Source organism: Vitis riparia, chromosome 5 (assembly GCF_004353265.1).
Source record: "Vitis riparia cultivar Riparia Gloire de Montpellier isolate 1030 chromosome 5, EGFV_Vit.rip_1.0, whole genome shotgun sequence".
In the NCBI taxonomy this organism is placed as follows: Eukaryota; Viridiplantae; Streptophyta; class Magnoliopsida; order Vitales; family Vitaceae; genus Vitis; species Vitis riparia.
In genome coordinates this window covers 6,084,971-6,098,248 of record NC_048435.1, presented here as the reverse complement: position 1 = coordinate 6,098,248, position 13,278 = coordinate 6,084,971, and the positions used below count along the sequence as shown (strand labels likewise).

Here is a 13,278-nt window from a genome sequence, read left to right as displayed (position 1 = left end):
ACCAACACTCTCTATCATTAACCACAGACATAAAAATAAGCATGTTGAGATGGATTAATAGCCAAACAAGCATGGACATAGATGATCTGGACACATGTAAAAAAATTTAGTCATAGCATCTGTAATGCCTTAAAGGTTAGGCTGAAAAGGACATGAAATAAAAGAGCAAGAAAATATTTGAAGAATCCACTTTAAATAGAAAATGCTGTACATTCATGAATCCACCCCACAGTATTTGAGCTGATGCCGAAGTGATTATGATGAGAATGTATTTTAAAAGTATGAACAATGAACCCAGTCCATGAAGTATACAGGAAAGTGACATGCACTGACAAATGATGCTTGTACATCAAACTTTACAAGTTATCGCAGTTCTTCTGTAATAGCTGATAGCTCTTGGTTGCTTGATAGATGATCTGGTGACAGATATTATTATTCATTGCAAAGAACATGCAGTAAAAGACAAGCATACACCCTAGCAGAGCAATGCTCGAGTTCAAAGTTTACTCCATATGAGGAGGACCGCTCACCATATCTCTACCCTAAGAATCAGTCCGTATCTTTCATTTATTTTGATGGTTAAATCTTTTATTTCTTTTTTTCCTTTTTTCTCCTTACTCGAACTCAAACCTGGAACCTCCCACAACCCCACTCCAACCCCTTACCACTTAAGTAGTTTTTGCCTTTTTTTACCTATATGATCAGTCCTCCCCACTAATTTCATTAATTATTCTTATACTAATGGATCAGAGTTTCAAATCTGACACCCTGACATTGATTGCATTTTCCACAGTACTAAAAACTCCAATTAGTATAAAAGCTATAGTGTAAACAACAAAGCAATTTGTATCTAATTTTGTTTATTTCAAGAAGATGTACAGAAATGGAAGTTCTCACCGATCTCCATTTGCAGGCAATATAATTATGGCACGTGCTTTATCAGCAGCAGCTCTTTCAAATGACTTTGTCAAACTAAGGCTGCTGCAACTGTACAAATAGAAACTCATAATGTAAGATATAGGAAAGGAAGTTTCAATTCTATCAATCCAGTAACAGAATTTATGGTAAGCATGAACCAAAAGAAGCAAACCCCTCCAGCCCCTTTTTCTCAAAAACCAAGTTCCAAAAACCCAAGCTCATTGTTAAGTGCTTGTTCCTTGCTAAATACCCCTTCCAGATAGTATTTTTCCCCCTGAATGGCCTTTCTAACTGAAATTTTAAAATCACATAACTTTTCTACCCAGATCAATTGTGGCATTTCAAGCTGGTGATAAGCCTTCTATCCAGATCATGACACACTAATTAAATGGAAAAAACTACCTCCAATGGTCTCAGTAGATCAAGTTGGTGGTGTGTGGAAGAGGCAAGCTCGGTTATTTGATCGGTGAAACAAAGGCACCAAAGAATAATGATACGAACTATTCTACATGGATCATGGACAATTCAATTGTCAAGCGTGGCTGATCAACTCAATGGACACAAAAATCAGCCAGACTTATTTGTTCTGATCAACAACAAAGGCAATATGGGACAGGGGTAAGAAAAATTACTCAGATCTAGACACGCTGCCCGAATTTTCGAGCTGAGGAGTAGGATCAAGGAGATGAAACAGAGGACTATGGATGTAACAAAATATAATAATGATCTGCAAACTTTCTAGCAGAAATTAGACTTATTCTACAAGCCATAATTAGGGTATGAAGAGTGTAGTGTGAAAGCAGAAAAAAATGATTGAGAGGGAAAGAGTTTCTGGGTTCTTGGCAGGTCTAAATAAAGAACTTGATGAAGTATAAGGAAGAATTTTAAGTAGAGAGCCATTTTCATCTACAAATGAAGTTTTTTTAGAGGTAAGGAGAGAAGAAAGGCACAGAAAGGTAATACTGGGAGAAAAACTAAATGTTCAAGAGACTGTTGAGAGTTTGGCTCGTGTGTCATGTGGGCAAAACACTAGAAACTCTAGTGACCAGTGTGTCAACCAACGTGGCAAAAGGCTATGGTGTGAGTATTGCAACCGACCTGGACATACTAAGGAGACCTGCTGGAAGATCCATGGAAAACCAGCTAACTGGACACTTAGACGACCTACAGGTGGAATGAGCTTTCAAGTCCAGAACAATCAAGCCACTACAAACCCAAACGAAAATAACTCAGAAAATGCTCCTATGAAATTCAGCACGGAGCAAATTAAGCACCTCTATAAACTAACTCAATTCACCATTGTCCCAGTCCAGTCCAAACCAAGGAGGTAGTAACTGTTCTATAGCCTAAAAAGGTAACTTCCTTACTGCTCTCAATACTGCAAATAATAAAGAAGATATGTGGATTGTCGACTCTAGGACGTTGGACCATATGACAAGGTCATCGACATATTTTTATTCCTATGTCCCTTACTTTGATCACCACCAAAAAATTAGAATTGCATACAGTTCAATTTCTCTTGTTGCAAGGAAGGGAACAGTGCAACTCTCAAATTCTCTAAAAATCCGTTTTTTTTTTTACTCATTCCAAAACTTTCCTGTAATCTATCTTCTATTCGCAAATTAACCCAGGACCACAACTGCATAGCTAAATTTTTTCCTTCCTACTATGATTTTTCAAGATCTATCTTTAGGGAAGATGATTGGGAAAGCTTAGGAATGTGACAACATCTATTACCTTGAGGACTCAACCATCATTAATGGACAAGGTCAAGTTGCAAGTAGTGGATTAGGTTCTTTATCTTGTGATAATGAAATAATGTTATGATACTATAGATTAGGCCATCCTAGTTTTTCTCATCTGAAATCTTTGTTTCCCACTTTATTCAATTATAAAAATGTTTCTCTTTTCCAGTGTAAAACTTGTCAACTTGCAAAACATCACCATAGTCCTTATCTTGCCCAACCCTACACAGCTTTTGGTGCTTTCTCACTTATTTACTGTGACATTCACATGTTCCAAACTAAAATAATACAAAATGGTTCATATCTTTTATTGATGATCATACACGCATTCGTTGGGTTCACCTCTTGAAAGAAAAATCTAAAGCTGCTCAAACCTTTATACAATTTCATTACATGGCTAAAACTCAATTTCAAGCCTAAATCCAAATCATACGAACTAATAATGGTGCTGAGTATTTTGATTCCATTCTTGGCAATTATCCATCTACTCAAAGGGATTGTTCATCACGGTTCATGCACTGACACTCCACAACAAAATGGAGTTGTCAAACGCAAAAATCAACATCTTTTAGAAGTTGCCAAATCACTAATGTTCACCAGTCTTATGCCTAAAAAATTTTGGGGCAAAGCTATTCTCACCACTACATTTCTTATAAATTGAATGCCATCAAGTGTCTTAAACTTTAACACTCCTTTATCAACTCTCCTACCACTTACCCTTCTTCTTGTCTTTACCATGCCTTCCTATGAAAATCTTCAGCTGCATTGCTTTTCACTCATGTTCCAGCTCATCATAGTTCCAAATTGGATCCTCTTGCCATTAAATATGTCTTTCTAGGATACTCTTCCACAAAAAAGGGTATAAGTGTTATCATTCAATCTCATGAAAATTGTTTATTACTAAGGATGTCATTTTTAAAAAAAAAAAAAAAAAAAAAAATTGCCCTTCTTACCAACACCACTCTTCAAGGGGAGAATTTGAGAGAAGACCATTTTTTGGAAACTTCTCATCTTATCTTAGACAACCCACCAAAATTTGACCAGCCTTTTCTTTCACCACCATCACAACACTTGACGGAACCTATAGTGTCACTGGAAAAATCAACCACAGGGAAAGGAGATGATTTACAACTTGCAGACCACCAATTGAAAAATCTTTGTATCTATTCTCAATGACCAAATCCTCAAATAAAAGAGTTTATTGCACCCCAAGTTCAACATGAATCTGAACCAGAGATAGAAACATCAATAGGTAATGAAAATCTTGACTCATCTCTAGAAAATCATTCTAAAAATCTTAACCTTCCCATTGCTCTTCCAAAAGGAGTAAGATCTTTCACACTTCACCTTATTTGAAATTTTGTGTCCTCCTAAAAATTATCTTCTTCTTTTTTTTTTTATCAAAAACAAAATTGTCCTATTGAAAATTATCACCATCTCTCTATGCATTTATTACTAATCCTTCACAAGAAAAAATTCCTAAAAATATATAGGAAGCTATGATGGTTTCCTAATGAAAAGCAGTTGTTTTATAAGAAATGAGAGCTCTTAAAACAAGTAGAACATGGAAGATTGTTGATTTACCCAATGGAAAAATACTAGTGGGATGCAAATGGGTCTTTATGATGAAATACAACTTTGATGGTGAAATTGAGTAGCACAAGGTGAGGTTAGTAGTCAAAGGTTTCACACAAACCTATAACATAGACTGCTTGGAGACATTTGCTCCTATTGTTAAACTTAATTTAATAAGGATTCTTAAATTGTTAGCAGCAAACAAGGATTAGCCTCTACATATGGATCTCCCTCTTGGATTCTCAGATGACTAACACATGGTCAAGGTTTGCAAACTGGAGAAGTCACTCTATGGGCTCAAACAACCACCTAGAGCTTGGTTTGGAAGATTTACCAAAGTCTTAAAAAGGTTGGGGTTCTCTCAAGGACATTCTGATCATACTATGTTATATAGGCACACTCAAGAAGGAAAGGTGACAATTATGATTGTTTAAGTAGATAACATAATTCTTATAGGTGATGATGACCTTGGAATGAAGAAATTGAAGGAGAATTGGCTGATGAATTCAAGTAAAGGATCTTGGTAGTTTGGGATATTTCTTGGGGATGGAAGTTGCTAGAAGCAAACTTGGAATTTCTATTTGTCAATAGAAATACACTTTAGATCTACTAAAAGAAACAGGGATGCTTGAATGCAAACCTAGTGAAACTCCTATTGACCAAAACAAAAGACCCAAGTCTTTAGATGACAAAGCACCAATAGAAAAGGGGAGGTTTCAAAGATTGGTTGGTAGGTTGATTTATCTCTCATACACTCACCAAGATACAACCTTTGCAGTTAGTAGAGTGAGTCAACATATGCATTCACCGACAGAATCTCACTAGGAGGTTGTGTACCGAATTTTGAAGGAACACTAGGTAAATGACTTTTTTTTGGAAAAAGTGAGAATAGAGGAGTGGAAGTTCACATAGATGTAGATTGGGCCGGATCACTAGAAGATAGGAGGTCAACTACAGGCTATTGTACATTTGTTAAAGGAAACTTAGAGACATGGAGGATTAAGAAACAAAGTTTGATACATAAAAGTAGTGCAGAGGCAGAGTTCAGAGCTATAGCTCATGGAATATGTGAAGGGTTGGGAATCAAGACGATGTTTGAGGAGTTACATATAACAATGAGTCACTAGTGAAATTGTTTTGTGATAGCAAGACAACAATAGATGTCTTGCACAATCTTGTTCATCATGACAGAACGAAACACATTGAGGTAGATCGGCACTTTATAAAGGAAAAAATAGACTAAGGTACATTGTGCATGGCCTACGTGCCTACGAGTGAACAAGTGGCTGATATTTTCACAAAAAGACTGAGCAAATCGATTTTTGAGAAGTTCATGGGCAAGTTAGGAATGTTAAACATATTTGCCCCTACTTGAGGGGGAGTGTAGATAAGGATAGAGTTTGGTTTTATATTTGATTTATGTTTGTTCAATAAATTAGGGTATTTCATGATAAGTCTTGAAAGTTAGGGAGATTTGTATTTTCCATCTTTTTAAACTTGAAGTCAGTTTGTTACCTGGATTTTAGGAGGAAATTGGGACCTAGTTTCTTGGAGAAAATCGAGCTGGTTGTCTTCTGCTTTAATAAAGTTCCAATTCCTATTTTCCTTCTTTAGAACTCACTTGCTAGGTCTGTACTCCTATAATGTTATTTGAATCAGTTGATTATTAGAGGGAAAAACTTCTTGTTCATATAGGCCTACTTCCTTCTAATTAGAAAAAGCCGCACTAAAACCAAAAAACCTCTATTTTATGGTAAATGAACATGTAGCAATGGGGAATTTACATACACAAGCTGCAGGATCACTTGGCCTGACACTAATCACAGTTAGATTTATTCAAGGAATGCATCCTGTTTTTTAGCTAGCATTTCTAACCTGAAATATGTTCCCCTGCTTTACCCTTGCTTCCATTTTTAGTTCATCATGTATTTCTAGCAAGAAAAGAAAAATCAGTAATTTGGGGAGTCCCTAATGTTTGAAATATAAGGTGAAAGAGAAAGGCTTCCCTATTTACTATAAATGTTGCTAAGTTCAGAAAAAGTCACTTTGTGTTTCCATTTGGTTTGGGAACAGCTATAAAAAATAAAATAAAAAAGCACGCCATAAAGATAGCAACTGACAAATTAAAGATTTTCAGCATTGTGCAGGAAAGATAATTTGAGACTTTCCTGAAAGGTACTGCTCTGATTAGCAAAAGGAAGAATCTATTAACTATACCTCTTTGTTAGGACATCAATATGGCTAAGGTCTTTGGCAATATTGTCAGCCAGCTTGTCCATCTGCTTCCTTGGAAGATCAGAAAGAAGAAGAATTCTTTGCCTCCTGCAAATATATGCACCCGAGGGATCATAGGAGCCAGTATTTCAAACACATTGTACTGATATTTTGAACTGGCAGTATAAGAACCAATTACCTAGCTGTAGCAGTGCCTAAGCGCACAGCAAACTCATGATACTTATTTAGCTGCTTCAGTATGAAGGTCAGATGACTATTGATTCCACAAATAACGATATGATCAGCCTCCATAACTTGCATCTGTGCTCCTTCTCTAAGTTTTTGCATATTATTCTGTCCAAATGATGGTCATAAGGAGGTAAATGAACATACCTATAAACTTTAGTAAAAGCTTCTCTTTTCAAGAGCTTACTCTGAATTGTTCTGTCATTGTACTCAATAGGCGGGTGTAAAACAATATGCCCCATATAGCAAGAACAAAGCCAATAACACGTCCAATATGTGTTCTTTGCTGCAGTTCCACACAATATAATATTTTCAATCAAAACAGTAAACAATTCACTATGACTTTAGCAATATAAGGGCAGCAACAATGAAACTAGAAAATATCAAATTCTCAAGACAGAATTGCACTTTTAAATGAGTAGATGATGAGATCAAGCAAGCCCAAGCCTCCCAGAAGCAGTCCTCCAGAGATTGTGTGTTATCCCTGTATTTCCAATGTAAGATATGTACAATACAGGACACAAGCATGAGAAACACATGGAGTAAGACTCAATAAGGAAAAGAACAAGAGTGCTGATTGGCCACTACTCTAAGAAATTATTAGCTCAACTGCCAATTGATCTGAAGCAAAAGTGAGAAGGAAATATTCTTAATAATCATTCTGTTTGAAAACATGATAAGAGGGATTAATTCATTATATGGAATGGAAAATCACATATTATGGTGGTCTATACACCGTAATGGAGCATGGTTAGCCTAGATTAGGGTATCTTTAGTCATTAAACATCTTGCTGAGAGTCAATTAAAACATGCCTATTTTCTTCAGTGAAATTATTTTCTTATTTTACAGCTAATTGAGGCAGCAGAATTGCAAGAAGATCTGAAGAGAACCAACTGAAAAAATCAAATTCTCATCAATTTTATATTTTTCCCTTTCATAGGTAAAGATAAGAGAAACGTGTTTGAGTTGAAGAGAACTCAATTTTGACATTTATGACCTGACCAAGGAAAGAAAAACATGAGGCAAACACCCATCACAAGGAATTAGTTTTCTCACATATATTCCAAATATATAAAATGCAGGAAACGAAGAGAAGCTACCAACTATCAAAGAGAAATTAATATAAACAGAATCAGTCATATGAATAACAAGGGCACCAATGACATTGACAAGGCTGGTCTACTCCTTTGTACCTATATCTTAAAGTCTCAAAATCCTCATCAACTCATATATATGATGATATCTTTGCAATATAATGATGAAAGAAAAATGTTTATTCTAAATACTGAGGCAATCAACAAAAAATTGTTGGTTATTGACTTAGAATAATAAAACAACAAATATCTTGAGATCGTGGAATTGACATATGTAGTTCAACAACTAGATTATTAAGGTCCTTGTGTGTGTAACATATTTCAAAGCATTTTCTTTTATTCCTGATAAAAACCAAAGAGGAGGAACAAAAGACAGGGATTTACAATCCTTCAAGAACTTCTCCTGGCAAAAGTTCTAGAACAAAGAAGTTATGCCAGCAAATTTATCAAGAGAAACTTGTTTTCATGGTCTACCAAAAAGATGTATTCTTTACTTTCAATTAAGGGGTAGACATAAATGTATGGTTCCTCTTTAAATTAGCTGTTGCTGATGGTTAAGTTCAGTATTTTATCAATCCACCAGTAGGAAGGGCCTGAATCAATTGTTTGTATCTCGATTCTCCAAATTGTGGGATTAAAATAAAACAAAACAGAATAGGCAGGATTTAGTTTGACAGGTTTCATTTAAGGAATTTGGCATATAATAAAACAATACAAGACAGTAAGCAGATCCATCATTTACAAAATATTACAACTATAGCTACATCAGAATTATTCTGTGAAAGAACAGTTTGTAGGTTACCTGAACTTGAAAAAGAGAAGACCACCAATGACAACAAACGAGAAGCAAGCCACAAGGAGCACTACAAAGGACCTACAGGACATCAAGAACACATGATGCAACAATTCAAGTAGAAACTAAATAAATACACAAGAAAACTATTAATAATCATGGTTGACTAGGCAGCCTTTGATGCATAGGAAAGACTGATGAAACCTTCAAACACATAGCAAGGTCATATGATATAGCAGCTTTACTTTCAAGAACAGATCAATACACATATTAAATGTATATATAGCATTCAAGACAAAATTGACGTCTCAACATTTAATGGCCAAAACAGAAAAAGTCAGTGAACATATAGAGAAAAAGGGGAAAAAAAGAAAAAGAAAAAAGAAGAAGGCATTGGATCTTAAATGAAAATGAAAAGCATACATATGTCACTTACGTGGCAACATTTCTCTCAAGTCGTATGTTGAATAAATAAATCAACCGGGAAAAGTTCCATTTAATATCTTGTAAAGAAGGCAAGGATACATCCAATCGAAGAGGTGTGGGTTTATTCAATGAATTAGACATACAAGCAAAAGGCAAGCTCCCATTTCCAAAAGTGCAAACCACCGAAAGTAAGTTTTGCACCATCTTCATCAATCTATTTGCAGAATATAATTGTGTCAATCTGAGTAGAAAATAAGATGTAGATCCTATCATGAGTTTAGCGTCATAACCCTGCACATGATGTGAATAACAATGAACACGAGCTACATTAACCACAAATTATTAATACCAGAAACTGAATATTAATTGTTCTATAAAAACTGAGTATGTTCTACTGATGTGAGCAGAAACTTATAAAATGATTTTGTGCAAGTATGTAACCAGTGTAGAATTGGTAACCAAATTACATATATACAGACAAGTGTGGTTGTACAAGTCACTGAAGAACTGAAACAGCACACAGTCCGACCACCCCCATAAAATTTGTAAAGAAAAAAGACCAAAATGTTTATTAATAGAATAGTTCAGATAGGAGAGGATAATGGATTCCACATCATGGTGTAAATTAAGAATATTGAAAAACAAATGAAATATAGAATTATATCCACATCACACTGCATTAAAAATCTAGTTTCCCTGAATAAAAAAATCCTGCAATGAAATCTTTACCTTATTTTCCTGTTCTTCCATTCGGGTCATTTTGTGAGTAGCATGTTCATTCATTCAATACCAGGGCTGAATTTCTAGTCAGAAGCTTAATTAGTCAGTTTCTTCCATTGATAGCATGCATACTTCCACATAAGCTGTTCTACAAAAGATTAGGGTTGATTTTTTTTAAAAAAAAACAATGCAGTTCCACAAATACATCACCTGCCACTCAGAGAAATAAAGTCAAACTCTTTGAGCCTTTCATTCTTCTATGTTATGTACCTTGTTGAGTTGATGAAAGAAGCCGTGATACTCAATTATTGGTGATAACAAATAGTTTTAATTTAAAAAATTATGTTTAAAAAAAAAAGAAAAAAGGAAGAAGCTAGATTAGTATATTGAATTCCATAGACTTGGTGAGGTGGTGATGGTGAGTGTTGACAAAGGTGGCAATGGATATAGAAATGCTGATGGTAGTGATGATGTGGTGTGCTGATGGTGATGGGGGTGCCACAGCAGTAGTGTGATGCCACCCACTGATGGAAAGACATTGCCACAAAGTGGTAAAGAAGGCAGTTGTATTCATGGTAGCACATGGATTGGGTGATGGGGTTGGGTGGTCGGGTGGTAGAGTGGTGGGGGTAATAGCTGTCAGGAATGGTGTGATGATATAAAAGGTGGCAATAGGAAGGATTAGAGTTCAGATTGGGGAGACGTGTCATGCCATTTCTGGCTTGTTCCTTTCTTTCTTTCTATTTTTCATTTTTATCTTCTTTTTTTTTGACAACTTAAAGTTTTGTTTCCAGAAGTTCACTCACCAGTCCACACACATTACGATGCATGTTTTTGTCGTAATTTCTTTTTCTTTTCCCCCTCTCTTTTGAAAAACATGAACTGGAATATAAGCAATGAAATGGAAAGCATCAACCAACTCTGCAACAAATTTAAATTACTGTCTTTGAGGTTGTAATTGATTAAATACGCTCAAATATACAGCTACATTCTGTACGTACATCATTCATAACACTGCAGGCACAGGATGCATGTCATATTATCCTTCTAATATGATTACTCTATATCCAAATTACAAAAGTGCCTAGACAACCAATGATCAACATAGGATGCTCAAGTCAATGTGTTGCCAAGCTATTCCTAGACTACAAGAAAGAAATGTCAAGTAAATAAAAGAAGTGACGATATGGACCAACTAAATTATATATCATATTCACAAAAGATTTACATAATTACACTACCAGAAAAGACAATATAAATCTCAGGCCTTGAATTAAGGTGAAAGAACAATGACACATTATGGAACAGCAAGAAGGAACATCCTTTTTCTTAACATTTTCTGTTCCACCTGTCATTCATTTAATGCTCACCTGGGAACCGTTTTTCAGATCTTCCTTAAAGCATCCAGCATTTGAACCATCTAAATAAGTAGGGGAATATGACTTATCCAATGTCCTTTGCAAACTAGCCTTGCATTTTCCTGATAAAAGATTATCATGACTGTTTGAAATGTGAAACGATGTAAAACAGATCACAGAAGAAGTTTATCAAGCAAAGGGGGAATAGCTGAAGTGTATGAGATTTTGTATAGAAGCAACAAGCTTAAGTGTAAGGGATCGGCAAATCTTAAGCAATGACAGCCATGGCATAGAACTCTGTTTCAGCTTTAGAAATAGATGGTACCTTGCCTCATGGTCTTCTATGAAATAAGAGTTTATTAAGTATAAAATGGACTACCAAAAAGCTAACATCAAATGGCTACATTGGGAAGTGTCTCTCCACAATCCATTCAACACCTTCAACATTGGCCAAGAGTGGTATAAATGATACAAGTGTCCGATCAATGAGCACAGGACAGGACACCATAATGTGATAGCCACAACTTTTAGACTCACCAAAATACCAAAGAAAACCAGGACTTCTGTCCAATCCTTGAAAAAAATGACAAAAGGACCATGGCCGTCCACAAGCTGAGGTGTAAACAAACATTGCATGGTCATGCTCACCAAGACGAATGCCAGCTGATATAACATAACTGTCTAAATGAATTTCTATAGCTAAGCACAACAAGCCCCATTGATACAAATGCTGGCACCAAAATATGACATGAATGTAACTACAAATGAAGAAACTAGGAAACTAATAAAGTGGGCATGTCACAAAGTTGGGCAAAGAAGTAAGCATGAGAGTATTGATTTTGTCTAAATCGAATTCACAAGTGGACTGGCCATCAAATGAGTTATGTAACCGTAAATAGAAGAATTTGTAGCTAACAATGAACATTTCCAGCTTAGTGAAAAAGAACATGACATATCTGAGTCTGTTAAAGGGTAAGCTAGCCACAGAATCAGAGCCCCTATAAGTTCATACGTACTCAAATTCGAGTCACAAAGCACTTCAACAACTCAGCAAAGCCATAAAAGCATGCTTTTCACCCAAAATTCACTCGCTAAAGGTATTTCCAATACAAAATAAACATAACAAAACAATCTCAAATTCACCTCTGTTGTGCATTAAAAATTTATTGGCAGGCAAAGCAGAAGATTGGATCCACCAACAGTCACATGGCACTGATTTTCTGCAAACAACATCCCAAAATCAGGTTCCAAAAGCTCTATCTCTCCAATAAAAACCAGCCAAAACAACTCACGTGACACAAGCACACAAGTATTCGAAAACGCAAATTTTCCAAGGTACTCGCAGTAGAATCCATCGAAGCGAAACCCAAGCATTTGATATTTTTCGGTTGAAGTTAATCTAAGCTCACTATACATAATCTTTGAGCTAATTTGAGCGCATTATACATTAATTCAAGATATTCTGAATCCAAAAAAAAAGAGATAGAAAGGGAAGAAAGAAAAATGCAAGCAAAGTTTGAAGTTTGAACTAGCCTCTTGGAGGAAGAAATCCGATTGAGCCTCGAAACTTGAGGAGAAGTCCACGGGGAAGAGCTCTGCAACCGAAGCATCTTTTCTTGGAAAGAAAGAGTTGGGATCAGAGTTTGGTCGATGGAGAAGAAGAAAGAGAGGGCGGTGGATATCCACCAGTGCGATCATGAAAAGGGGAAAAGAACAACGATGGGGACAAAACATAGACGGTGTATTTAAAATATCTGCGTCTGTTCGTCCACCCCTAAGAACTGAGCAATCGACAACTGGCTTTTTCTGAAATTTCGAATTTGAAACCTGCTCAATTTATTTATTTTTATTTTTTAAAAATAATTTTTATTTATCATATGTTATTTCCAATCCTTTTCCATATTTATATACTTATTTTTTTAAATAATTCAAAGAAAAAAACTTTTATAATATTTGACCTGCTTCAGATTTGTCACATGATCACAGAATAGAATAAGAAAACAGATTTTAAAACCTGAATATTGAGTGAAATACTATCATTATTATTTTAAGTCGGTGACACGGAATAGAATAAGAAAACAGCGTGACGTCACTTTTGTATATTTCCGATGCCAACAAACAACTGCACAGCCCAATGATTTTGTCCACCGTAAAGTTGAGGGAAAGTTTTGGTTTGAAAAAATTATTA

At 35.6% G+C, this 13,278-nt stretch overlaps 1 protein-coding gene across 1 annotated transcript in view; it reads right to left on the bottom strand.

The window, feature by feature from the left end:
- LOC117914261 (putative ion channel POLLUX-like 2) overlaps positions 1–12,836 on the bottom strand; it is a 29,610-nt gene extending 16,774 nt beyond the window's left edge. Inside the window, exons 1-10 of the mRNA XM_034829513.1 lie at positions 12,624–12,836; positions 12,234–12,310; positions 11,103–11,212; positions 9,023–9,303; positions 8,596–8,667; positions 7,107–7,182; positions 6,886–6,984; positions 6,652–6,806; positions 6,456–6,560; positions 898–987 (exon numbers count right to left, since the gene is read on the bottom strand). Of these exons, the coding sequence (XP_034685404.1) occupies positions 898–987; positions 6,456–6,560; positions 6,652–6,806; positions 6,886–6,984; positions 7,107–7,182; positions 8,596–8,667; positions 9,023–9,303; positions 11,103–11,212; positions 12,234–12,310; positions 12,624–12,700 (1,142 nt within the window). The 5' untranslated portion in view covers positions 12,701–12,836. The remainder of the gene's footprint in view (positions 1–897; positions 988–6,455; positions 6,561–6,651; positions 6,807–6,885; positions 6,985–7,106; positions 7,183–8,595; positions 8,668–9,022; positions 9,304–11,102; positions 11,213–12,233; positions 12,311–12,623) is intronic.
- Positions 12,837–13,278: the final 442 nt, after the last annotated feature.